General features: G+C 35.7%; 1 protein-coding gene across 12 annotated transcripts in view; it reads right to left on the minus strand.

Moving 5' to 3' along the window:
- Positions 1–25,956, minus strand: part of APC (APC regulator of WNT signaling pathway) — a 338,974-nt gene that overhangs the window by 62,733 nt on the left and 250,285 nt on the right. For 7 of the 12 annotated variants that reach the window (XM_032335545.1, XM_032335546.1, XM_032335553.1 and 4 more), the window contains 3 exons: positions 19,326–19,478; positions 9,267–9,351; positions 8,009–8,210 (listed from right to left, as the gene is read on the minus strand). In XM_032335545.1, coding sequence (XP_032191436.1) covers positions 8,009–8,210; positions 9,267–9,351; positions 19,326–19,460 — 422 coding nt within the window. In that variant the 5' untranslated portion in view covers positions 19,461–19,478. The remainder of the gene's footprint in view (positions 1–8,008; positions 8,211–9,266; positions 9,352–19,325; positions 19,479–25,956) is intronic. The other 5 variants (XM_032335540.1, XM_032335551.1, XM_032335550.1 and 2 more) reach the window with 1 other exon arrangement.

The following is a 25,956-nucleotide window of genomic DNA, read 5'->3' on the forward strand; positions in this document are numbered from 1 at the left end:
GTCTATAATTTTTTCTTACTTATTTATAGAATCTCAACTATATTAAGAATGACTGTACTGGAGGAGAAAAGATGGTGGAGGAGTAGCGGACTCTATTTCAACTAGTGCCCTAAATTGAGCTGGATATCTACCAGGCCATTCTGAACACCCACAAAATCACCTGAGATGTAAGAAGATATATCTGGATCTCTACAGACAGAGTATCTCCAGCACTTGAACCTGAGGTATGAAGGAGGGGTGGGGGATGGGGATTGGTGTCCCTAACCCTCATGTTGTTTAAGGCTCAACTGTATATAAATATATAAGTCATCTGAAAACAAGAGCATATAAGGTGATGCACTATTATATTGGGAGTAAAACGCCATGGATAATGATATACTAGAAGAACCCCACTAATATTTCTTGCAGGGCTAGCTTGGTGGTCACATATTCTTTTAGTTTCTATTGGTTTTGGAAGCTCCTAATCTCTCCATCCATTCTGAATGACAGCCTTCCTAGATAAAGTATCCTTGGTTGCATGCTCTTCTCTTTTAGTATCCTGAATATGTCTTGCCAGACCCTTCTGGCTTGCTAGGTCTCTGGCATTATTAGGATAGGTCTGACATTATTCTGATGCTCTTCCCTCTGTACGATAATTTTGATCTTGGAATATGTGACCACAAAGCTGGCCCTGCAAGAAATACTAAAGGGGAAGTTCTATAAAAGGAGAAAGACCCCAAGAGTGATAAAGAACTGAAATTTAGAGACAACCTATAGAAACAAGGACTTTACAGGCAACATGATGACAATAAAATTATAAATTTCAAGAATCACTCTCAGCATGAATGGCCTAAATGCTCCCATGAAATGGTACAGGGTTGCAGAATGGATAAAAAGACATGACCCATCCATATTTGTCTACAAGAGATTAATTTTGAACCCCAAGATAAGTCCAGACTGAAAGTAAAGGGATGGAGAACCATCTTTCATGCCAACGGACCTCAAAAGAAAGCTGGGGTAGCAATCCCCAAAGAGACAAATTAGATTTTAAGCTAAAGACTGTAGTTAGAGATAGAGAAGGACACTATATCATGCTTAAAGGGTCTATCCAACAAGAGGATCTGACAATTGTAAATTATCTATGCCCCCAACATGGGAGCAGCCAACTACATAAGCCAATTCAACCCAAATAAGACATATTGACAAAAACATGCTAATAGTAGGAGACCTCAACACTCCACTCTCAGCAACAGACATCATCTGAGCAGAAAATCAACAAAGAAACTAGAGCTTTGAATGACAAACTGGACCAGATGGACCTCATAGATATATCAGAACATTCCACCCTAAATAACAGAATTCTTCTCGAATGCCCATGTAACTTTCTCCAGAACAGACCCCATACTGGGTCACAAATCAGGTCTCAACCGATACCAAAAGACTGAGATTATTCCCTGCATATTCTCAGACCACAACGCTTTGAAGCTAGAACTCTATCACAAGAAAATTTGAAAGAAATTCAAACCCATGGAAGCTAAATACCATCCCGCTTAAGAATGTTTGGGTCAACCAGGAAATCAAAGAACTTAAACAATTCATGGAAACCACTGAGAATGAAAACACACTGGTCCAAGACTGCAAAGGCAGCTCCTACGGGGGAAATACATAGCCATCCAAGGCTCGCTCAAAAAAATAGAAAAATCCAAAATATACAAATTAACTTTACACCTTAAAGAACTGGATAAAGAACAACAAAAATAAAGCCCAAGCCATGCATAAGAAGAGAAATAATTGAGATTACAGCAGAGATCAATGAATTAGAAACCAGAAATACAGGAGAGCAGATCAACAAAACCAGAAGCTGGTTCTTTGAAAGAATTAGTAAGAGCGATAAACCACTGGTCAGACTTATCCAAAAGAAGAGAAAGGACCAAATTGGTGAAATTATGAATGAAAGGGGAGAGATCATGACTAACACCAAGGAAACAGAAACAATTATGAGAAATTATTATCAACTAATGCCAATAAATTAAGCAACCTGGAAGAGAAAAGACAAGAACCACATAGTCCTCTCAATTGATGCAGAAAAAGCATCTGACAAAATATATCATACTTTACTGACTAAAACTCTTCAGAGTGTAGGGAGAGAGGCAAGATTCTTCAATTTCATAAAAATCATCTATAAAAAACACATAGTGAATATTATTCTCAATGAGGAAAAGCTGAGAGCCTTTCCCTTAAGATCAGAAACAGGACAAGGATGTCCCCTCTTGCCCTTACTGTTCAACATAGTACTGGAAATCCTGGCAACAGCAATCAGACAACAAAAAGAAATAAAAAGTATTCAAATTGGCAAAGAAGAAGAAGTAAACTCTCTCTTTACAGATGACATGATACTTTATGTGGAAATCCCAAAACTCTTCATCCCCAAATTACTAGAACTCATATAGCAATTCAGTAATGTGGCAGGATACAAAATCAATGCACAGAAATCAGTTGCTTTCCTATACACACACTAAGAATGTAACTGTAGACACAGAGATTAGAGAACGGGTTCCATTTACAATAGCACCAAAAACCTTAAGACACCTTAGAATAAACCTAACCAAAGAAGTAAAGGATCTATACTCTACAAACTACAGAACGCTTATGAAGGAAGTTGAAGAAGACATAAAAAGAAGGGAAAACACTGTTACAATGTCTATGCTGCCCAGAGCAATCTATACTTTCAATGCCATCCTGATCAAAATACCAACGGCATTTTTCAAAGCGCTGGAACAAACAATCCTAAAATTCATATGGAACCAGAAAAGACTCCAAATTGCCAAGGAAATGTTGAAAAAGAAAAACAAAGCTGGGGGCACCAGGCTGCCTTATTTCAAGCTATATTACAAAGCTGTAATTACCAAGACAGCATGGTACTGGCACAAAAACAGACTCATTAATCAGTGGAACACAAAAGAGAGCCCAGATATAAACTCTCAACGCTAGGGTCAACTAATCTTCGACAAAGCAGGAAAAATTATCCAATGGAAAAAGACAGTCTCTTCAATAAATGCTGCTGGGAATACTGGACAACTGTATACAGAAGACTGAAACATGACCATTCTCTTACAGCATACACAAAAGATAAACTCTAAATGGATGAAAGACTTCAATGTGAGACAGGAAAGATCAAAATCCTAGAGAAAAACATAGGGAGTAACCTCTTCGACATCAGCAACAGTAACTTCTTTCAAAATATATCTCCAAAGGCAAGGGAAACAAAAGCAAAAATGAACTTTTGGGACTTCAAGATAAAAAGCTTCAAGATAAAAAGCAAAGAAAACAGTCAACGAAACAAAGAGGCAATCCATGGAATGGGAGAAGATATGTGCAAATGACTCTACAGATAAAGGGCTGGAATCCGAGATCTATAAAGAACTTCTCAAATTCAACATACACAAAACAGATAATCAACTCAAAAAATGGGCAGAACACATGAACAGACACTTCTCCATAGAAGACATACAGATGGCTAACAGACACATGAAAAAATGTTGAACATCATTAGCCATCAGGAAAATTAAAATCAAAACCATATTGAGGGGCGCCTGGGTGGCTCAGTGGATTAAGCTGCTGCCTTTGGCTCAGGTCACCATCTCATTGTCCTGGGATCGAGCCCCGCATCGGGCTCTCTGCTCAGCAGGGAGCCTGTTTCCCACTCTGTCTCTGCCTGCCTCTCTGCCTACTTGTGATCTCTCTCTCTGTCAAATAAAATAAATAAAATCTTTAAAAAAAAACAAAAAACAAAAAACCATATTGAGATACCACCTTACACTAGTTAGAATGGCAAAAATTGACAAGACAAGAAACGACAAATGTTGGAGAGGTTGTGCAGAAAGGGAACCCTCTTATACTTTTGGTGAGAAAGCAGGTTGGTACAGCCACTTTGGAAAACAATGTGAAGTTTCCTCAAAAAGTTAAAAATAGAGCTACCTTATAACCCAGCAATTGCACTACTGGGTATTTACCCCAAAGATACAGATGTAGGGCCATATGCACCCCAGTGTTCATAGCAGCAATGTCCACAGTAGCCAAACTGTGGAAGAAGCCAAGATGCCCCTCAATAGACAAATGGATAAAGAAGATGTGGTCCCTATATACAATGGAATATTACTCAGCCATCAGAAAGGATGAGTACCCAACATTTGCCTCAACATGGATGGGACTGGAGGAGATTATGCTAAGTGAAATCAGTCAAACAGTGAAAGACAGTTATCATATGGTTTCACTTATTTGTAGAACATAACAGCATGGAGGAAATTAGGAGAAGGAAGGGAAAAATGAAGCCGGGGGGATCAGAAGGGGAGACAAACCATGAGAGACAATGGACTCTGAGAAACAAACTGAAGGTTTTAGAGGGGAGGAGGAGGGAGGGATGGGTGAGCCCGGTGAAGGGTATTAAGGAAGGCACATACTGCATGGAGCACTGGGTGTTATATGCAAACAATGAATCATAGAACACTACATCAAAAACTAATGATGTACTGAATGGTGATTAAGATAACATAAAACACTTTAAAAAAAAAAGCACAAGGTCCTAAATTTTCACTCAAAAAAAAAAATATTCTACTTTGTTGGTATATATTTTCTGTGTTTATCACTTGTCTTTTAATTTTGTTTATGATGTTTCTGTCATGTAAAAAATTTTGATTTTTTTTTGTAGTCAAATTTGTGGATATTTTCTACTATTGCTTCTGGAGTTTGCTCATTTACAGAGATGATGCCCACTCTAATACTATTACTTTAAAATTCTGTTTGATCTTATTGTTTTGCAAAATATGCATGCATGTGAGTATGTGGAAGGTTATAGTCTTGCTAAAATTCCCTTTCCTTTACTGAGAAACAATTAAAAAAAAGAAAGAAAGAAGCCTTCATTTTTGATGTGGCAAATTCAGCAGTGAGGGAATCCATGGGAAGACATTAAGGCCCTGCTTATGATATAGCAACCTTGGAGGGAGTGCAGACCAATGGGAAGCTAGCTGCCTCTTCTCTCCCATTTCTTTTTTTCTTTTTTTTTTTTTTTTTAAAGATTCTGTTTATTTATTTGACAGACAGAGATCACAAGTAGGCAGAGAGGCAGGCAGAGAGAGAGGAGGAAGCAGGCTCTCTGCCGAGCAGAGAGCCCGATGCGGGGCTCGATCCCAGGACTCTGGGATCATGACCTGAGCCGAAGGCAGAGGCTTTAATCCACTGAGCCACCCAGGTGCCCCTTCTCTCCCATTTCTGACAACAGAAGCAGGAGAAAGCACTGCAGAATGCCTAAACCCCTTTCACAAGCTGGCACAAAGATGTGCTCTGATTCTATTTTTCAGCGCTCCCTGGGAGAACCTGCAGGACCTACCAGGACTTAGGTGGGGAACAAATGGTGATGCTACTATTTCCTCTGTTTATTCTCAAATAAATAGGCTCATTAAGTAAGAGCTGGGTGTCATAAGTGCTTAAACTGATAGGCCAATGTTAGTGGTGGTTGAAGAGTGATAGGGAGGCTGCCGAGAACAGGGACAAGCTGTTATTGTCATGTTTAAAGTGGAACTATAGTAAAACGCTCTGGGGAAGTCAAGGTTACGGTGTTTTGAGACATAATGTTAACAAGTGGTTAAATGATAGTGGTTGACCACAGCGTTTAAGGCTCAGAAATGAAAACAGGTCTAAATCCCGAGGCAGGTAGGTCTTTAGGGTTTAGACATTTTTAGTGATTGTTAAGAGTCTTCTTTAAAAATGTAAATTTTGTGTTGTCTTAGTCCTCAAGCTAACTTAGGGTCACCTAAAAGAGCATGGCACATATGTACTAAGCATTTAATAAATACTTGTTAAATGAGAAAATAGCTAACATGATAATAGTTTACATTTATTGGATGTTCTAAGTATTAGACATACTGCTAAGTATTTTTTTAAAACCTAATTTAATCTTCACTACATCCTTTGTAGTTATTCTTAGGCTCACTCTTTGGACTGGAAAACTGAGGTTCAAAATGGTTATAAAGCTGTGCAGCTGGGTTTGAACCCTGGCTTGACTACTTCCTAACACTTATCTTGGGCAATATAGATAACAAGAAAAAAAAAAAAAGAGAGACAGAGAGTGTATCTATGACTTAAGAAAGGGAAAGAAATAAAGAGTGAAAAAACAGAGGAGAAAACTGTCAAAGAAATAACATAACAGAATTTTCAAAAGCTGAAGAAAATAAACTTCCAGATTAAAAGGACACAGTGAGTACCCAGTACAATGAATGAAGAAAACTCATATACTGAGGCATTCTAAAGGCTTCTAAAGAAGAAAAATGGCAACCTTCAAAGGAATGAGAATCAGATTGGTATTAAATTTCTCATCAAAGACACTGACAATGAAGAAGGTAAATGAGTTTGAGCCTAGACCTATCTAAACTATCAACTGAGCATGAGAGCAAAGTAATGATTCTGTCGTATATGCAAGGACTCAATTTACCTCCCTCCAACACAGTGAGAACCAAGAGATCCCAAGATATATCAGAACTATATATGACAAATAAATAAATAAAATCTTAAAAAAATAAATCAGTTACGTGTTTACTGTGACATAACTATTGTGATCACATGCTTACTTACTCAATGTACAGGGCATTTGAAGTATTTAAGTAACAAAGTACAAGTCTCTTATCTGCTAATAAACTTGGGACTTTATCTACACGAAGCAAAGCAAGTTTCTAGGAAAAGGAGTACCCTCACACATCCTTTGTGTCTTCATAGAGCTCAAAGAGGACAGAGATGGACTGTAGACCCCAGTTAGCTTCTTATTATTCACAATAGTGTTTCCTATACTGTCAGACAGAAACAGTCTTACTTCAAGGAATGATACAGAGACTCAGTAAACTCAAGATGAAAGAAAGCTTTACATTACTTCTGGTCCAGAAGATTACCCTATTTTTACAGATGGACACACCTAAAACCAGAAAGCAGTAAAAGGTCTTTTGCCTTTTACTTAGATATGCCGGACATTTTTTATACTAATAACTACTTTGTAAAACTGGGCAATTTAGAACCATATCCCTATTTTATAGAAGAAAATGACAGAATATTTAATGACATGACCAAGGTCCCAGAGCCAGTATGTAATGTTTATATATTTTAATATTCTTGAATGTTTAATAGAATTTTAGGAGTATTAAAAAACATTATTCATGCATTAAGGAATTCATAATCTTTTACACACTTGACAAAGTTCTTGAAAATGATACATATTCTTATTTGTAGTGAGATCATTTTAACTTCAGTTAAGAGAAGAATTAATAAATAAGCTGCGAGAAACCAGATAATATATATTAAGCAATGTTTTTTAAGACACTGAAACTGATAAATTAAGAAATGTTACATAGGTGGCCACTTGTAATAGGCTTTCTCTAAGGGAAACAGTTACCTCATACTGGCTCTCTAGTTACTGAATTTATTCCAAAAGGTAACAAGAAGCTCAATTAAAAATCAGTTACATGGGGACACCTGGGTGGCTCAGTTGGTTAAGCCATTGCCTTCAGCTCAGGTCATGATCCCAGGGTCGTGGCATCGAGTCCGCATCGGGCTTCTTGCTCTGTGGGGAGCCTACCTCTCTCGCTACCTCTGCCTACCACTCTGCCTGCTTGTGTGTGCTCTCTCTCTCTCTCTCTGACAAATAAATAAATAAAATCTTAAAAAAATAAATCAGTTACGTGTTTACTGTGACATAACTATTGTGATCACGTGCTTACTTACTCAATGTACAGGGCATTTGAAGTATTTAAGTAACAAAGTACAAATCTCTTAGAAGCCCAAGAATTGTCTACTTTACATTTGCATATTTAATATTGCCTCTTTACATCTTTAGATTTAATATAAGTATGATCAGTAACCTACTCTATCTTTGAATAAATAAATACAAAATTCGCTCTTAAGTATTACTGATTATTTGCCACACATGCTTCAAAATGACAAAATGATAGTAAACATGGGAGTTTACAAGTTAATGAAGAAAAGTTACCTCTCTTTCTCAAGTTCTTCTAAATAACCGGTATTTTCTCTGCTTCCGTTTACAAACCCTCTTCTTGGAAATGAACCCATAGGAACAGGACTGCACTCTCCTGAACGACTAGATACAGATCCTTCACGGCTCCCATAAGAACGGAGGGACATTTTTGACCGTAGTTTCACTCCAGGGAAATTACTGCTATCTAAGTTAAGTTCTAAACGAAAGAGAGACAAGTTTTTATATAACAGTTGCTTTATGTGGTCTAAAATATTAGTAAGACAATTATATTGTCTTAAAAATAAAATATAAGATTCACATTTTAGTCTTCTAAATTTGAACTCATTTTATAATTTAATATACATTATATATATTACATAAAGCCTATAGAAGTACTAAATTATGGCACCTATAGAGCAGCAAATTTATGTAGGGAACAGAGAATCTTTATCACAAATGCTAAGGCTGTGAGATTTTCACTGACTCCTGGTTCCAGGTAGAATTGCAATAAATACAAATATTCAATCATTAAAAAAAAAATGTTCATTGCAACTTGAATTTCTAACAGAGGAAGCCACAAATACACATGATTAAACAAACAATTATTTAGGAAGAGAATGACTAAACTTTCCCTCCAATGTAGCTTGAGTCAGGGGGAAAAGGAGTATGTTAAAGGAAAATCAGACAAAATATCTTTCCTTAGATTCCTGCTAAAAAATAATATATTTGAGGACTCAAAGATAATTTCTCTGTCTAGTTACAACTATAATAATCAAGCACTTTCCTTGTTTTTTTAGTATTTGAATTTTTAAGCAATAAAGTGAGAAAGCTATTTTTTCAAAATTATACCAAAAATTGCATATAATCAGCTTATGTAACTGGAAAGATAAAGTAATTCTACCTTGGATGGAACAGAGAAGGACACTATTCCTTCAAGAAAGGAAAGAGGCCCAGTGCATGGCATACAGCTTCCTAAAGGCCTATTTAGTGACTGGCAGAATAGCAATGAGCTTTAAAAAGAGCTGAAAATGATCAAACAAGGAATCTAAAAGTAGTTGATTTAAAGCCAGTTAAATGTTTAACTGAAGGAATGACAAGTAAATACAGATTTTACATATCTGTATTTTAACAACTAAATCCTAATAGATAAGGCTGTTATACCAAGAAAACTGAAAGTAACATTCAAATCAAGAGAACCTGTATTTGGATATACACATCTAAAGCTGACAACTAGAGCTTAAAAATTATTTTAAAACACCTTTTAAAAATCTACCTTTGAGACGCTCTAATAAATCAATCTGTCCAGAGGAAGCCATAGCTTCATCTTCAATACTTCCTTGTAGTTGTTTAAGTACTTCCTGCAAAAAAGAACACAATATATTAACATGACAAAATTCTACATAATTATTCTAGATAAAATGATTCTAAGTTTCTTGATATTTAGGTGTGCTGGGGAAAAAGTTTCAGATCAATCTGAAAATATATCTGAATCTGTAAAGCACTTTGTATATATTATCTATTATTAATTATGAGTAATGAATTATATCCTAACAATAGTGATATTTTGAGATAATGGAGATTATAAGGAGTTTCCATAAGATACATTATCCCTAACTTTTAAAACATACAACAAGGTGAGTTATTCTCATTTTTCATATGGGTCAATCAAGACTCAAAGCCCTATAGAAGCTGTAAAAGCTAGATATGTGTTTAGAATCCATGTCTCTGAAGCCTGCACCACCATGACCATGAAAAAAACCAAATTAACAATTATAATATGCTGTTTTATTTAACACCCTAATACATATTCAAGCTTTTATATACCATATGTAAGTATATACTATTAGCATACTGATTTATATTCAGCAGATATTGAAATAACTATGCTCACAGCCTCCTGACTTCTGATGCCATTATTTCCTTTCCCATCTAAATCCTTCTCTTGATTAATTTTCCTCAAAGAATGCTAGAAACTGTCATTTTCTAACAGTTTTTTTGCATGTTCCTTAATAATAATTTATGTTATAGCTTTCATATTCTGGGGCATTCCATTCAAATTTCCAGCAAAGTCCTTATTGGCCAATTAGGTTTCCAAATGCAAATCAATGTTCTTGAACATTTATGACCTAACTATGGGCAGTATTCTCCAAAATGAAAAATGATCATAAACAGATTGAAAAGGAAATCTGTCAAAAAGTGAGTGAATGCAGCAAAGACTTTATTGGCTTATCTTGACGGTGATGTGATGGGCATTAAAAAAAAAAAAAAAAAAAAAAAAGAATGTTGGGGTGCCTGGGTAGCTCAGTGGGTTGAGCCTCTGCCTTCGGCTCAGGTCATGATCTCAGGGTCCTGGGATCGAGCCCCGCATCAGGCTCTCTGCTCAGCGGGGAGCCTGCTTCCCCTCTCTCTCTCTGCCTGCCTCTGCCTACTTGTGATCTCTCTCTCTCTGTCAAATAAATAAATAAAATCTTAAAAAAAAAAAAAAAAAGAATGTCTTGGGGCACCTGGGTGGCTCAATGGGCTGGACCTCTGCCTTTGGCTTGGGTTGTGATCCTGGGGTCCTGGGATTGAGCCCTCCATCAGGCTCTCTGCTCAGCAGGGAGCCTGTTTCCCTCTCCTCCCTGCCTGCCTCTCTGCCTACTTGTGACCTCTATCTGTCAAATAAATAGATAAAAATCTTAACAACAACAACAAAAAGAATGCCTAGGTTAGCCTGTGGTCTGAAGATCTGACCTTCAAATAACAGACCGTGTTGGGAGGTTGAAAGGCTTCGATAAATAGATACAAGAGCATGGAACTGACTGATACTCATATTCAGATTATTATGGCTGAAATGTATCACATCTGTGGGACAAGAAACAAATTTATACACGATGCCATCTTTGAACGAATGTAGAGTGCTCTACAACATCTACTACAAACTTCAGGACACCAGTGCTTCAGTAAAGTTCGAGAACTATCATCCTAAGCTATCTGTGTTTTTCAGGATCCCAATTCTCCTTCCATCCATCCATCACTGTTACTACTCATAGTCCTTCAATGATCATTTCATCTTATCCCTATTTCTATAATCACACTTCCCTGCCTTGCAATTAAACAACTACCCTTCCACAGATAACTTCACATTATATGTCTCTAATCCTAACCTCACTTGCAAACTTCAGATTCACTTTCCCAATTTCACTGATACATGCTTTACATCTGGATGATATGCACTTCCTATGTTAATGTCCAGAACTATCATTTTGTGCCATTACAATATGTTCTTTGCCTTGTATCTTGTCAGTTAAATATAAATAAGCCTTTTCTTCCCCAGACAAGCAAATCCTTAGCATGAACTCCTTGCTATCACCAGTTTTCAAATTCTGTATTCAACCTCTAGTGTTTTTCTTAGAACCATCTCTTTTCTATTCTTACTGCCACCATACTGGTTATTAATTTGCCAAACTACTAAAATAATCTTATTGTATGTTTCTACCTTGCATTGGACTTCTGTGTTCAGAGTAAGACTTTTATTTTATTTTACTTTATTTATTTTTATTATTATTTTTACAGTAAGGCTTTTAAAGCATAGCTCTGATCAAGTCTCCATACAACATTCTTCTCCAAAGTCTACAATGGTGGGTTTGAAATTTCAGTATGGATCAGAATCACCTGAAGTGCTAGTTACAATACAGACTGTTCATTCACTAAGTCTGGGATGGAGACTGAAAAACCTCATTTTCAACAAATTCCCTAATGACACTGATGCTGAAAACAATCATCAAAATGTTAACAGTAGTATTCTAAGAAGGTGGGGTTACAAGAAATATTTTTTTGTTTTGTTTTATAATTTTTCAACAATGGGTATTACAAAAAATACTGTTTCTAGAAAAGGTACAAAGATGTATAAGTTCAAAAGCAACAAAAAGAAATCCTTGGCATATCCTTGACATATACCTAATTTTTCAAAACTAAAAATAATTAAAAAAAAAAAAACATCAAACCAAATTAAAAGGCCATGTAAACTTGGACATCCAACAATAAAAATCAATTAAACTTATAGCATTGGCCATACAATGGAATACTATGCAACTGTAATATAACCAAATATTTAATGATATGAAAAGATTCTGACAATATATTAAATTTCTAAATTCCATCAAATGCATGCCTGCACAGAATGGGCAGAGAGAAAAATATGTACATTGTCACAGGTAACCTCTGATTTAAAAAGAATTGAAAAAAAGAATCTTTAATGGGTGACTTAGTATCTTTTTATTTGCCCCTATTTCCCAATTTTTAAAAATATTAAATATGCACAACTTGTAATAAGGGTTTTTTTTTTTTTAAGATTTTTGATTTTATTTATTTGACAGAGAGAGAGCACAAGTAGGCAGAGAGGCAGGCAGAGAGAGAGAGAGAGAGAGGAAAGCAGGCTCCCCGCTGAGCAGAGAGCCCGATGCAGGGCTCGATCCCAGAACCCTGAGATCACGACCTGAGCCGAAGGCAGCGGCTTAACCCACTGAGCCACCCAGGCGCCCCTGTAATAAGGGTTTTTTAAAAAAGTTTCTATACATATTGTTAGAAATCTATTGATAAAAGTTGTAACCATAATGGTAAATAATATTATTGAAATTTAAGGTTTAAAAAAAATTTTTTTAAGACTTTCAGTTAGTTTGGCATGTTTGTGAATTTCATATAAATGGAAAAACATAACATGTAGTCTTTTGTATCCCATGTTTTTTGCTCACCAAATATGAGATACATCCATGCTACTGTATGTTATCAGTTAATTGTTTTTAATGCTGTGTAGTAGTCCACTGTATGACTATGCCTCAACTGATTTATCCTTTATCCACTTGATGGACATTTTGGTTGTCAGATGACAGAGGCTATTATAAAGAATGCTACTATGTACATTCTTGCACATATCTTTTAGTAAATGTATGTATTCAACTTCTCTTGAGTACATATCTGGGAGTTCCAATGCTAAGTCAAGGATTTAACTCTAAAAGAAAACTGCCTGTTTTCCAACATGACTGTACTTATTTTATACTCCTACCAGCAATGTATGAGCATCCTGATGTTCCACAGCTGACATCATCAGTCTTTTAAATTTTAGTGATTTGAGTAAAGAGAAATATCATTTGTACTTCCCTGATGTTGAAGGATGTAGAATCCCTTTTATGTGTTTACTGGCCATTTGTCTCCCTTTTTGAATTGTCTTTATAAGCTTTTGGCCATATTTTAAAAACTGGACCTTCTCTGGTTATTGGTTTACAAAAATCCTTTATATATTCTGTATTGAGATCTTGGCTGGATATGTATTGTAAATATTTTTTTCCAGTCTATGACTTGCTTTTTCATTTTCATGATGAAGTCCTCTGAAAAGATTTTAATTTAAATTTAGTTTTTAATTTGACGAAGCCCATTTTGTATCTTTTTTTCTTTTATGTTTAGTCCTTTATGTGTCCTAAGAAATCCTGCCTACCCCAAGGTCACAAAGATGTTATCTTGTATCTTCTTTTAAAAGCATTACAAAAGGTCTTGGTTTTAATGTATCAATTTTTTTTTCTTTTTTTAAAAATTATTTATTTCTTCGACAGAGAGAGATCACAAGTAGGCAGAGAGGCAGGCATAGAGAGAGGGGGAAGCAGGCTCCCCGCCAAGCAGAGAGCCCGATGCGGGGCTCGATCCCAGGACCCTGAGACCATGACCTGCGTGGAAGGCAGAGGCTTAACCCACTAAGCCACCCAGGTGCCCTCAATTTTTTCTTTTATGTTTAGTGCTTTGTCATCTGTTTAAGAAATTTTTGCCTACTCTAAAAACATGAAGCTGTTCCCTGTTTCCTTCTGGAAGCCACTATTTTGTCTTTCACACTTATGTCTATAATCCATCTTGAATTAATTTTTGCATATATTATGAGGTAGGGCTCTGAGCTCCTTTTTTTCTTTTTCTTTATGCAAATATTTAACTGCCCCTGTACCATTTACTGAAAAGACTACCCTTTCCCCACCGAAATGCAGGGATGCCTTGGTTATAAATTAACTAACCATCTAGGTGCAGCATTTTTCCACTCTATTTCTGCTAGTTGACTAGTCCAATCTATTATCACAGCCGCTATCTCTTTAAATATTACTTTTGCTCCATTTTCTTCCCCTGTCCCATCTGAGACTTCAGATTTGCCCTATCTATTTGCCTGTGTCCCCCATAACTCTTACATACTATTTGTATATAATATTTATTCATTTGAGAGCCAGAGAGAGAAAGCATGCATGCGCACACACACCCACCCCACACAAGTGGTGGGGAGGTGCAAAGGGAGAGGGAGAATCTCAAGCAGACTTCCCATTGAGTGCAAGGCTCCATCTCATCACCCTGTGATCATGACTGAGCCAAAAAGAAATCAAAAGTCAGACCCTTAACTAAGCTACTCAGGCGCCCCATACTGTTTTCATTCCCATTTTTTATCTTTCTGTGCTTCAGTTTGGATGTTTTCTATAGACTTTTTTTTACATATTCACTAATTTTTATCTTGTCACTAGTTTATTAATTCTGTGTTTACAAGTCCATCTAATAGGTTATTGGTAAAACTATTCACCAGTTTTAGACTATTATAGGCTATAATTCTTTGCCTACCTTTTCTGGATTTTCATCCATTTTATTCGTATCTTTTCTTTTTTCAAGACATTTATAATAACTACATTAAAATTTTTGTTAATTCCAATATCTGGATTACCCTTGGATCTGCTTCTATTAGCTATTTGTTTTCTTAATGATCACTCATTTTCCTGTTTCTTGCATTTCTTGAAAATTTCAGCTGTATGCCAATCATTATGTATACAGAACGAGACAGACTTAAAGACATATTTTCCTTTAGAGTTTGCCCTTTCCACCACTGGGGTCTTATGTCCTCCAACCAATCAGGAACTAAAAATGGGCTGCAGGTGTAGTTTAAGCAAAATTCACACTTGATTTGACTTGCCAAGTTCCATGAATGTGTCTCTCCTCTAAATTTAGACTGAAAATGATACAGGTTCCTGTCTTCTCAGCCCTTAACCTACTACCCTATACATCTCTCAAATCTGGTATTTATCTTGAAAGGAAAAACAGGCCCCTTCCCTCTGGTCCATGTCTCTCAAGCACTGCAAGACTACAAAATGTTTTCACTCAGCCTTATTCTCAGGTGGTGCCTGACTCCTTAGACCCTAAAATTTCTGTCCTGTGGAGGTAGAGGGCTTGGGTCTTTAACGTCCTGCTCCACAAAGTTAAAAATTTGGCAAATATCTTGAGGAGACCTCTTGTGTGAAAGTAATGGGTCTTTCCCATGGCAGGACTTTGCCTTTAACATTTAGCTTTCCCAGTTCTGTCGCTAGCATCCTTCACAAGACTCAACCAATATTCCACGGAAAAACTAGCCATGCATTTGGAGTTTCTCTAAATGTCAATACTTCACATCTGGCCACATGTTTGTCAACCTGCATGTTTGAAACCTGCAATGGTTTCCTTCCTCCAGTGGAGTCGTGCTTGTGCCAGCAATGAAGAGCAGCCTGTGCTCAGAATTAATAAATACCCCTGGGGAAGAAAATCTCCTGCAGTGTCAGTTATTCTAGAAAGGGCTCTTTCCTCTTATGAATTTTAGTTAATACAGTCCTTGATGACTCCACAGTTCTGTTCTCCAAGGTCTTTTAAAGTATGATTTTTGTATTTTATCTAGTGTTTTTTAGTTGTTACAGTAGGAGAGATTGCCTGGGGCTGAGAATTGCATACAATCTAAAAGAAGTAGTCCTTAATTTCAAAGAGTTTTTAAAAAGAAAAATGCAACACAACTGCAAAGTAATTCCAAATAAAATATTTTTAAACATACTTAGAGAAACAGCAGCTTTTAACGTTAATATGTAATTTTGAAGGAGAGAATATTCACTTGTATTTATACCACCTGGAAGTTTGGATTTTAAAAATTATTTATATTATATAACTACACATTATTTTTAAAAAGATTTTAAGAGTCTAGAAACATTAAAGGATTATTTATTAGAGATGAAATGTTCTGTGGAGATAACAGTGAAAAGAAAATATGATTGAGCAGTTGTCTCATTTCAAGGAGGCTGCTACTTGATCCACTTCTGTTTTTGTCATTACATCAGTTATAGATTCTTTTCATTATCAAATACAAGTATATTTGATAATTAAATCTTCGAAATAAATTATGAAATGTGTCCATCTGAGTTTTTATTTCTGTTTTCTTCTTACACTCTGAAAATAAGATATTCTACATGTATATGATTTTGCAGTTATGGAACAATTTATAAAACTTCATTGTCAAAAATACAACAAAGACATAAGTGGTTCATTAATAATTTATCTACAGATAATTTTTTTAATACCACAATCTTTCAGTTTAAATGATTAACATCTATACATGACCATATTTACCTTATTGCTATGCTCAGCATTTTAAAGTAAATCAAACTGAGTTCTAGCCCTCGAATTAAAAGTACAGTATGTAATTCCTTTTAGATTTAGCTACAGCTTCTGCATTTATCTAATTCCGGGTCATTTAACTTCCATTAAATCTCTATTTTATTTTACTATAGTTTTACCACAGAAAATGTCAAATATAAACATAAGTATAGAGAATATTATAGCAATCTTCCACGTATCCTCACATCCCACCATAGTAATGATCAACTCATGATCTTGTTTCATCTATATTCATACCCACTTCCTCTATTCTCTTCCCTGACTCAAATTCATTTGGGAATAAATCTCAGACATCATATTACTTCATCCATAAAGAATTCAGATATATATTTAAACAGGGATTCTTTCTAACCACAACTGCAATGCCGTCACTAGACCTAAAAAATTAACATTTCCTTTATGTTTTCAAATACATAGCCAGGGTACACATTTTCCTAATTAGTTGTACACATATTTCCCTGTCACACACACAAAATATTTTATAGTTTATTTTTATCAATGCCTTGTAATCAACAGCAAAACAGTATTCTTTTTTGCCACTAGATGGTACTACTGCATAAATTTCAGAAATCCTTAAATTACCCAGTTGAAGGGGACCCTCCTTGCCTTTCTTTGGGGTAAACAGGTTAATGAGCAGGAAATAGGATTTAAGATTATATAATGTATTCCAAAGAATAATAAGTGATTTTGTATAAATAACCACTGGTTTGGATTAACTTTAATCCAATGTGGGAACTGCCAATGTTTCCAAGTACCTTTTCCAAATCAAGATTCTTTTTTTTTTTTTTTTTAAGATTTTTAATTTATTTGACAGAGAGATCACAAGCAGGCAGAGAGGCAGACAGAGAGAGAGAGGGAAGCAGGCTCGCCGCTGAGCAGAGAGCCCGATGCGGGGCTCGATCCCAGAACCCTGAGATCACGACCTGAGCCGAAGGCAGAGGCCTAACCCACTGACCTACCCAGGCGCCCGTCCAAATCAATATTCTAAGACAAAACAAATGGTCTGGTTCCCGCTTTTGAACAGCTTAAATCCTCTTAAGGAGAGATACACAAAAATTTTCATTATAAGGTGTAACGGCTATGAAACCTAAAGAAATAAGTGGATGGTTTTTCAAGGATGTCTGCAGAAGCACTTGCTGAGTAATTATCAATTCATGGTTGAATTCAGACATATCTTAAGTGCCAATATTCATGATGTACAATATGATACACCACATGGATAAGTGGTCAACCTGAATTACACTGAAGAAATTTTAGGGTCTGACTTGTATTTTTACTCCAAGACATTCCTATTCAGCATGGAGATGGGTCTAAGGTAGGTTAAAATGTCTCCCAAAAATAAATTTTGTATTTGCTCAAGTAGTTAAGCAAAAATTAAAAAGGGATCTCAAAATCATGCACTATGAAACATCCAGATAGGTCCACCAAGAGGAATTCCTTGCAAAATATACCTCCCAAAGTAGAAGAAAGAGTAGTCCTGTTGGGAATTACACAAAATACAAAATTACATTTTGTATCTTTAAACTTTTAAAACCACATGCCATGTACAATAATTTTAGATATACTGTGTTGGTCAGTGTTAAAATAGCAAACTATTCTTTTTTAATATTAGATAACTGATTTGTCTGTTTTTAAGGTCACCCACAGTTGTGGTGAGAAAACATGTTTCCTTAAAGTCTACCTTATTTCCGAAAGGACTGGAGATAGGTATCTCTTGGAGATCTGTCCTCACTGAGGACAGTTTTTAACCACAGAAACAGGCAATTAGAGTAGAAAAGATTTATGGAAATTTTTATGGAAAGACAGAATAGTACATATGAGTAAAAGATTGAACTGTTATGATATTGACCACAAAGAGTAAAAGGAGAGCAAAAATAGCTCAGTGATGTACAGAAGCTTGAAGAATAAGAGAGACCTCAAAATGCATAGAAAAAGAACAAGAAGAAAACAGCAACGAATAAGGAATAAGAGTAGTGAACAGACAGCAAAAACAGCATCAGGCACCCAGATGCTAAACAGCCAAGGGGCAGAATAACACAAAGCAGGAAGAATTTTTAAGAGGTTAACAGTTTTGTTGATGATCTCCAAATCTATAAAGTTGTTAAGTTCAGTGAGAAGGGAATCTGCCTAAGTAACTGGAAATTAAAACAGCAAAAATTTTAACCTCAATTATTCTGAAATTAGAACATATCTTCCCCACTGCAGACTGAATATTTTATACCTTTTCTTGGAGGTCATCACAACTTTTCAATGCTATTTGGCAAACTAATTTCAGGACAAAGCCATGGAAATCATCTAGGCTTGTGTGATGCTTATATTTTCCAAATAAGGCACCTTAATTCCAGAAGTGTACCCAGAGGTGATACAGCTCGGCTTGTGGCAAAACAAGGAATAGAACCAGGTACTGACTTTCAGTTCTGGACTATTCCCAGTAGGGCATTCTGTTTTTCTTGATCACTTAATACTGCTGTACTTAAGTGGAGACAAGATTTGGGAAAGTTGAGAGGAAGACTGTATTTAATAACTGAGATATTTTCTAAAGTTGCGAAACTAGTTTCTATGAACTATGCAGAACACCCAGCCTCAGTATAGTGATACTAAAGTTGGTCTCTTATTTTTAAGCTTAAAAATAACTAAGAACAAATTAACTAGCCACTGGGTTTTTACAATTATTTTCTTTCTATGAGTCACTGGATTTAATACATTTTGTTCAAAATATACACGCTAACTTTGCAAGAAAGAGTTTACATATTGCTGCTTAACTTAAAATACACTTTTAAGTAAGCGAAGTATCTAACCCCAACTTTACAGGAGGGAATACTGAATAAAAATGATAAACTACAATTAAAAGTCACAGTCTTGATACCTTCATATTAGATGCCTCAGTTTCCAGTTTTGTAAGATGATTGGAATTATCTTCTAGCTCTTGTCGAAGATTTGAGTTCTCCATCTTCAGTGCCTCAACTTGCTTTAACAACTGATCATATGAAGCTGCAGCCATCCTTGGCTACCCTTGGACCTATAAGGTTAAAAAGGATTTTGAAATTCACTACTAAAAATATCGTGGCTGCTTGTTTACAAAGAAAGGGATAAAGAAACAAAACTCTGGAGACATTTAATAACAATATTGTTCAAGCAGCACTGTCCTTCTAAGAGGATGAAACACTAGAGTCTTAGCTGAAGACAAGGAGAACTAAAATAGAAGAGACCCTCAGTCATGCTTGACTACATTTGCTTCTTCATGGGTGCATGAGATTTCTGTAAGGCTAGAATTTTTTTCAAGTTTTTAAAGATATTTTAACTGGTCTTATAGGTAAAACTTATGTAACGAAATGTAATCATTGATAAGAAGCTCATATTGGTAACATTACTTATAGATTTTGCTCAACAGTTACACAATTTTAAAGCCAGAATGAATTAATGAGATTGGGTATTACATTCTATCACTTTGTTAGAAGGCTAGTCTTAAATATCATCCATGGTAAAGTAGTTCTGAACTTCCAAGAAGGCCTCATTAAAAATGCAGCCTTTAACAAAATGGATACAAAGGAGAGCATTAACTTGAGACTTCAATCTTTTTGATATGAAGATGATAAGAATTACTAATATAAAGTTCTATTACAGTTATTCAAAAAGATGAATAGGCCATGCTATAGCATATGTGGTCTTGGGACCCACTGTGCTCAGAACTGAGGCCAGAAGAGTCTTAAAGAAAATGGATGAGTTTAGAAGCAGAAATTATCAAAGAGATGTGAGGCAGAGTCTGGCAATTAATTACATCACTGTGAAAGAAGAGGGGAGAAAAGAAAGAGAAGATAGCTAGGTAGTAAGAGGTCGTTAGAATGAATTAGAGAATGCTAGTAGTTAGATTAAGACTAACCAATTTCAGAAGACCCAGATTCTCATTTTAGTTTAATCCCAAACTCAATTTGGAATAAATACTAAAAAGCATTACAAAAGTTTTTTTTATAAATAATACTTAAAGATCTTGACGTAAGAAAACGCTTCTGTAATAAAATCCACTACACAAAATAAGGCAGACAGGTCTAGCACTACTGGCTGGTCACAACAGTATAAGAGCTTAGCAAGTGGAAGAACTTTTAACAACGGAAAATCAAAGGACTCAGGTCTAGCTACTTCTCCAATGAGTTAATGATAAATCTGATGCAACCCACTATCATCTGAGGAGGAAAGTGAGTGGAGGTGGGCAATCACTCACGAAAGTCTTTATGATTGAAAACAATGAGAATTAGATTTGTACTTAAACTAAATTAGGTCTCAAATTCAGGGTTGGTCATGGTTTACTTTCTCCCTTCATTTTAATTCATTTCACCGTTTGTAAAATGGTTATCTGCTACTGCACAAATATAATTTACAGGGATACTGTTAGAACTAAGGAAGAAAAGGCAGGCTGAAAAGTGCTATGTAAATATAAATTATGTTATAAAAATACACATGTAACATATTTTCCTTAGTAAGACCTAATGTCAATCTATTGTTACAAGTTTCTGCCCTCTGACCAAGACACAAGAGGTAAAGAAGTAATTCAGCTACTTGAGAAGGACAGACATCTCAAAATGAAGGAGAAATTCATAGGTATGATCACTTATCCTTTTTAAGTCATCTCATTAACAAGCAGTTCTGAATATACACAACACATTATAAGGTATGTAACAGAAGTGGGGAATCTGACAGAATTTAATAATGAAAGTCCTGGAAAAAAAATTTTTTTTTTAGATTTTATTTATTTATTTGACAGAGAGAGACACAGCAAGAGAGGGAACACAAGCAGGGGGAGTGGGAGAAGGAGAAGCAGGCTTTACGTCGAGCAGGGAACCTGATTTGGGGCTCCATCCCAGGATGACCCGAGCCCAAGGCAGACCCTTAGGCTTGAAGACTAAGCCACCCAGGCGCCCCAAGCCCTGAAATTCTTTACTTCAAGTAAAATTTTAACAGGCAATTTTACACTAAAACAATAAGACAATATAAAAGGTAATAACACAGAGAAAGAGGTATATGCAGGTATGTTAAGATATGTAGGATAACTATCACCTTACACAATCACAAATGGGCAAAATGAGCATAGACGAAGTACTCTTTACTGAGGGGGAAAACCCCGACCCTTCAAATTGACAAAACATATGAACATATGAACATTTTTTCTTTCCCCCCTCCAGAATCACAAGCATTAAGTCATTTCTGCTCTAGAAAGCATGGTATTTCATATAATTTAATGAGAAAATGAAGATGTTTCATTGAGTAATACTTCCTTGTATACTTTAAAGATGTTGCAACTACCCTTCCCTAACTCAAAACTGCCTTATGCAAAATTCAAGAAATCATAAATTTACGTTAGCCTTTTGTGCAATCATTAGAATTTCATGCAAGTCACTCAACATTAAAAAAATCAAAATTTAACGCATGAAATGGGGAAAACCTGAATCTTTCACTTCATTAGCACCATGCTCTAACCACCTGAGCTAACTGGCCAATCCTCAATCTTTCACTTTTTAATAAGAGTATGGAAACATCCCAATTTGTTTTTCTGTGGGTCAAGGTGTCCACTAAAGAGACCCTCACCCCATAAGAGTAGGGCAGGGGAGAAGAAAGCAAAGGGACTCTTATTTAGACCTTTATTCAAATGTTCACTGAAAAGCAAATTTACAAGTATCCTAAAAAATTAATGCAAGTAGGAAAAAAAGTTTTAGGCTGGCAAGAGAATATTGTTAGAATTAAATTTGGAGTAATCATTATTATCAATAATGTAAGAAGTTTGGAATCTTTTTTTTTAAATTAGTGGAACTGTTTTTATTTGTTTTGTTTTGATGGATTAAAAAATATGTATTTGCTAGCACTTTTAGATTGCAATAAGAGGAAAATATCAACAGAAAGAGAGCAAAAGAATCACAAGACTACTTCGTTCAACTGCATGCAAATAAATCTGAAAACATAAAGGTTTTCTAAAAAATGTAATTTATCAAAACCCCAAAGATAATAGAAAATCCAAAATTTCCAACAAAAATCTATTAGAAAATTGACATCATTCAACATGCTAATAGATCTTCACAGAAAAAAAAATGATTATGCCAAAGATGGTGAAAATATGTTCTGCAGAGTCAATGCCCACTCTTGTTGAGAACACTGAATTTAAAAGGACTCTTCTTTAATATGATCCATATCAGCTGGAAATACATGTGGAAACAGTAGATCTTTTCCTAAGGTCAGGGGAAGTCCATTTTTACCACTATTACTCATTACACTAGTCAGCACAATTAAAGAATGAAATTAGAAAGGAATACTATCAGCAGATGACATAATTATATACCTAGAATATCTGAAAAAATTAACTAAATATTACTATAAAAAGATAATTGAGTAATTTGGTGAAGTCCAAAATATACAGAAATCTTTCCTTTATATACAAGGAGATATCAGATAGAAGATGAAATGGAAGGACAGATCCTATTTATAATTTTTAGAAGTATAAAACACTTAGGCATAAACTGAACAAAAAGTCCAAAACATATATGAGGAAAACTACAAACATATCTCGTTCGTGTACCTAAAGATTTAGTAACATGAAGATGTCATTTCCCCAAGTTAATTTATAAATCTTATGTGGTCCCAATAAATGTGATATGTAAGATTTGTTTTCATTTGTTTTTTCAGCTAGACATTTGGAAAAATAAGCAAAAAAGGCAAAGTACGAAAAGAGAAGGAACAGACCTATCACTTACTAAAATACTATACAAAGCCTTTATAAATAGAACAGTATATAGTTAACTGCATTGTACCAATAAATTAATTTCTTAGTCCTGATACTTGCACTGTGGATATGTAAGATGTTAACATTAGGGGAAGCCAGGAAGCTTAGTGAAGGATATAAAGAAACTTACTGTTCTATTTTTCTAACTCTTTTGTAAGTCCAAAGTTATTTCAAAATTACTTAAGTTTTTAAAACCTATTATATTGTCATATGAATAGATCAACCATGGAAACACACACTCGCGCACACACACACAAATCCAGAAATAAATATATGTAAATTTAATCATAATGAAGGTAGCATCGCAAATACATATGAAAAGATGGACTTTAAATTAACGACGTTAGGGAAAAGGGCAGCCATAAGAAACAGGATAAAATTACATCTACTCCTCATACTACATACTAAGATAAGTTAAACTGCAAAAGGAGAAGAGAGTTAAATGTTTAAGAACACTACATGGCATTTAAATTATGAAAAGAGTTTTGTTTTTTAAGATATTTAAATGGAATATACCCTCTCTTTCAAGGAGTTCTCTGAAGTGATGTCTGTTACTATGACAGGATACTTGAAGCAAGTTGGAAGGTCTTCACTTGATATAAAAGCATAACAACTTTTGGGGTGCCTGCGTGGCTCAGTGGGTTAAGCCTCGCCTTCAGCTCAGGTCCTGGGATCAGCACCGCATCCCGCTCTGTGCTCAACAGGGAGCCTGCTTCCCCCACCCCGTCTGCCTGCCTCTCTGCCTACTTGTGATCTCTCTCACTGTCAAATAAATAAGTAAAATCTTAAAAAAAAAAAAAAAAAAAACCAAAAAACCCAAAAGCATAACAACTTCTTTCTTTCTTTTTTTTTTTTTTTAAAGATTTTATTTATTTATTTGACAGAGAGAAATCACAAGTAGATGGAGAGGCAGGCAGAGAGAGAGAGGGAAGCAGGCTCTCTGCTGAGCAGAGAGCCCGATGCAGGACTGGATCCCAGGACTCTGAGATCATGACCCGAGCCGAAGGCAGCGGCTTAACCCACTGAGCCACCCAGGCGCCCAGCATAACAACTTTTAAATAAGTAGGATACAACCATGCATGCTGTGTAGGTCACTACATCTCATATGCTCCATTCTGTTATATTAAAATAGAAGAACTATATAAGGATAAAAAATGTCATTGAAAAGATACGCAAAAATATAGTCACTGCCTCTAGAAATAAAAGGTTTGAGGTCTGTTGAGAAGCCGCCTTCCTTTTTATTGATTACTCTTTAGTAGTTTGAAGATCAAAGTAAAAACGTAGTTCTTTGAAAAGACTAAATATAATTACAGAGAGAAGAGACCAAAGAACTTGAATTTAAAAAGAAATAGAAAATCTTAATAATTCTGTAATTGTTGAAAAATTAGAACACAGTTAAATATTTTCTCCCTTCTCCCAACACACAAAAACGCATACATTTAAGAAACAAATCATTCCAACCTTAAAAAACTTTCCCTAGAATTAAATAAGAAATTATTAGAATAGAATTAAATAGAATAGAATTAAATAGGAAATACTCCCTAATGCATTCAATGAGGCCAATGTAATCAAGATGTGAAAGTTAAAGTACTGTGAAAATAATTAAGGACTAATATTACCATGAATGTTGCCATAAAAATCATGAACGAAGTATCAGGAAACAGCATATATTAGTATACAGTAAAAAAACTACAGTAGAAGCAGGCTGAGTTTATTCTATGAATGCAAGGATAGTTTAACATTAGATCATTTATGTGTCATTCACTACATTAAAATACTCAAGAAAAGGGGTGCCTGGGTAGCTCAGTTGGTTAAGTGTCCACATTCGGCTCAGGTCATGATGCTGGGGTCCTGGCATGGAGGCCTGTCTTGGGCTCCCTGCTTAGCAGGGAGCAAGCTTTTCCCTCTTCTTCTGCCCCTCCCCCTGCTTTGCGCTTGTTCATGCGCACACACTCTATAATAAATAAATAAAATCTTTTAAAAAAAAAACATGAAAGAAGAAAAATCACATGATCATCTCAATAGGCAATGAAAAAACATCTGACAAAAGTCATTAGCTATTCAAGATAAAAATTATATTAAACTGTGAACAAGGAAACTGCCAAAAAGGTACAGTAAACATTTTTAATAGTGAAATGTTAGAGACATTCTTTTTACTTTTTTTTAAAGATTTTATTTATTTATTTGACAGAGAGAGAGAAATCACAAGTAGGCAGAGAGGCAGGAAGAGAGATAGAGAAGGAAGCAGGCTCCCTGCAGAGAGAAAGCAGAGGAGCAGAGAGCACGGAGCAGAGAGCCCGATGCGGGGCTTGATCCCAGGACCCTGGGGTCATGACCTGAGCTGAAGGCAGAGGCTTTAACCCACTGAGCCACCCAGGCGCCCCTACTTTCTTTTTTTTTTTAAGATTTTATTTATTTTTGAGAGAGAAAGAGTAAGAGTGAGAGCACACGAGTAGGGGGGAGGGGCAGAGGGAAAAGTGGGCTCCCCACTGAGCAGGGAGCCAGATGGTGAACTCCATCCCAGGACCCTGGGAACATGACCTGAGCAGAAGGCAGACATTTCACCAACTGAGCCACCCAGGCATCTGAGACATTCTTTTTACAATCAAGAACAAGTTAAGGATGTCCACTAGTAAACACTTTTATTCAACACAATCCTGGAAATTCTAATCAGCAGAGTAAATTATTATAAAGAATAATGACTAGAAAGGCAGAAACAAAGCAGAAAAAT

The sequence above is a fragment of the Mustela erminea genome, chromosome 3, assembly GCF_009829155.1.
Source record: "Mustela erminea isolate mMusErm1 chromosome 3, mMusErm1.Pri, whole genome shotgun sequence".
In the NCBI taxonomy this organism is placed as follows: Eukaryota; Metazoa; Chordata; class Mammalia; order Carnivora; family Mustelidae; genus Mustela; species Mustela erminea.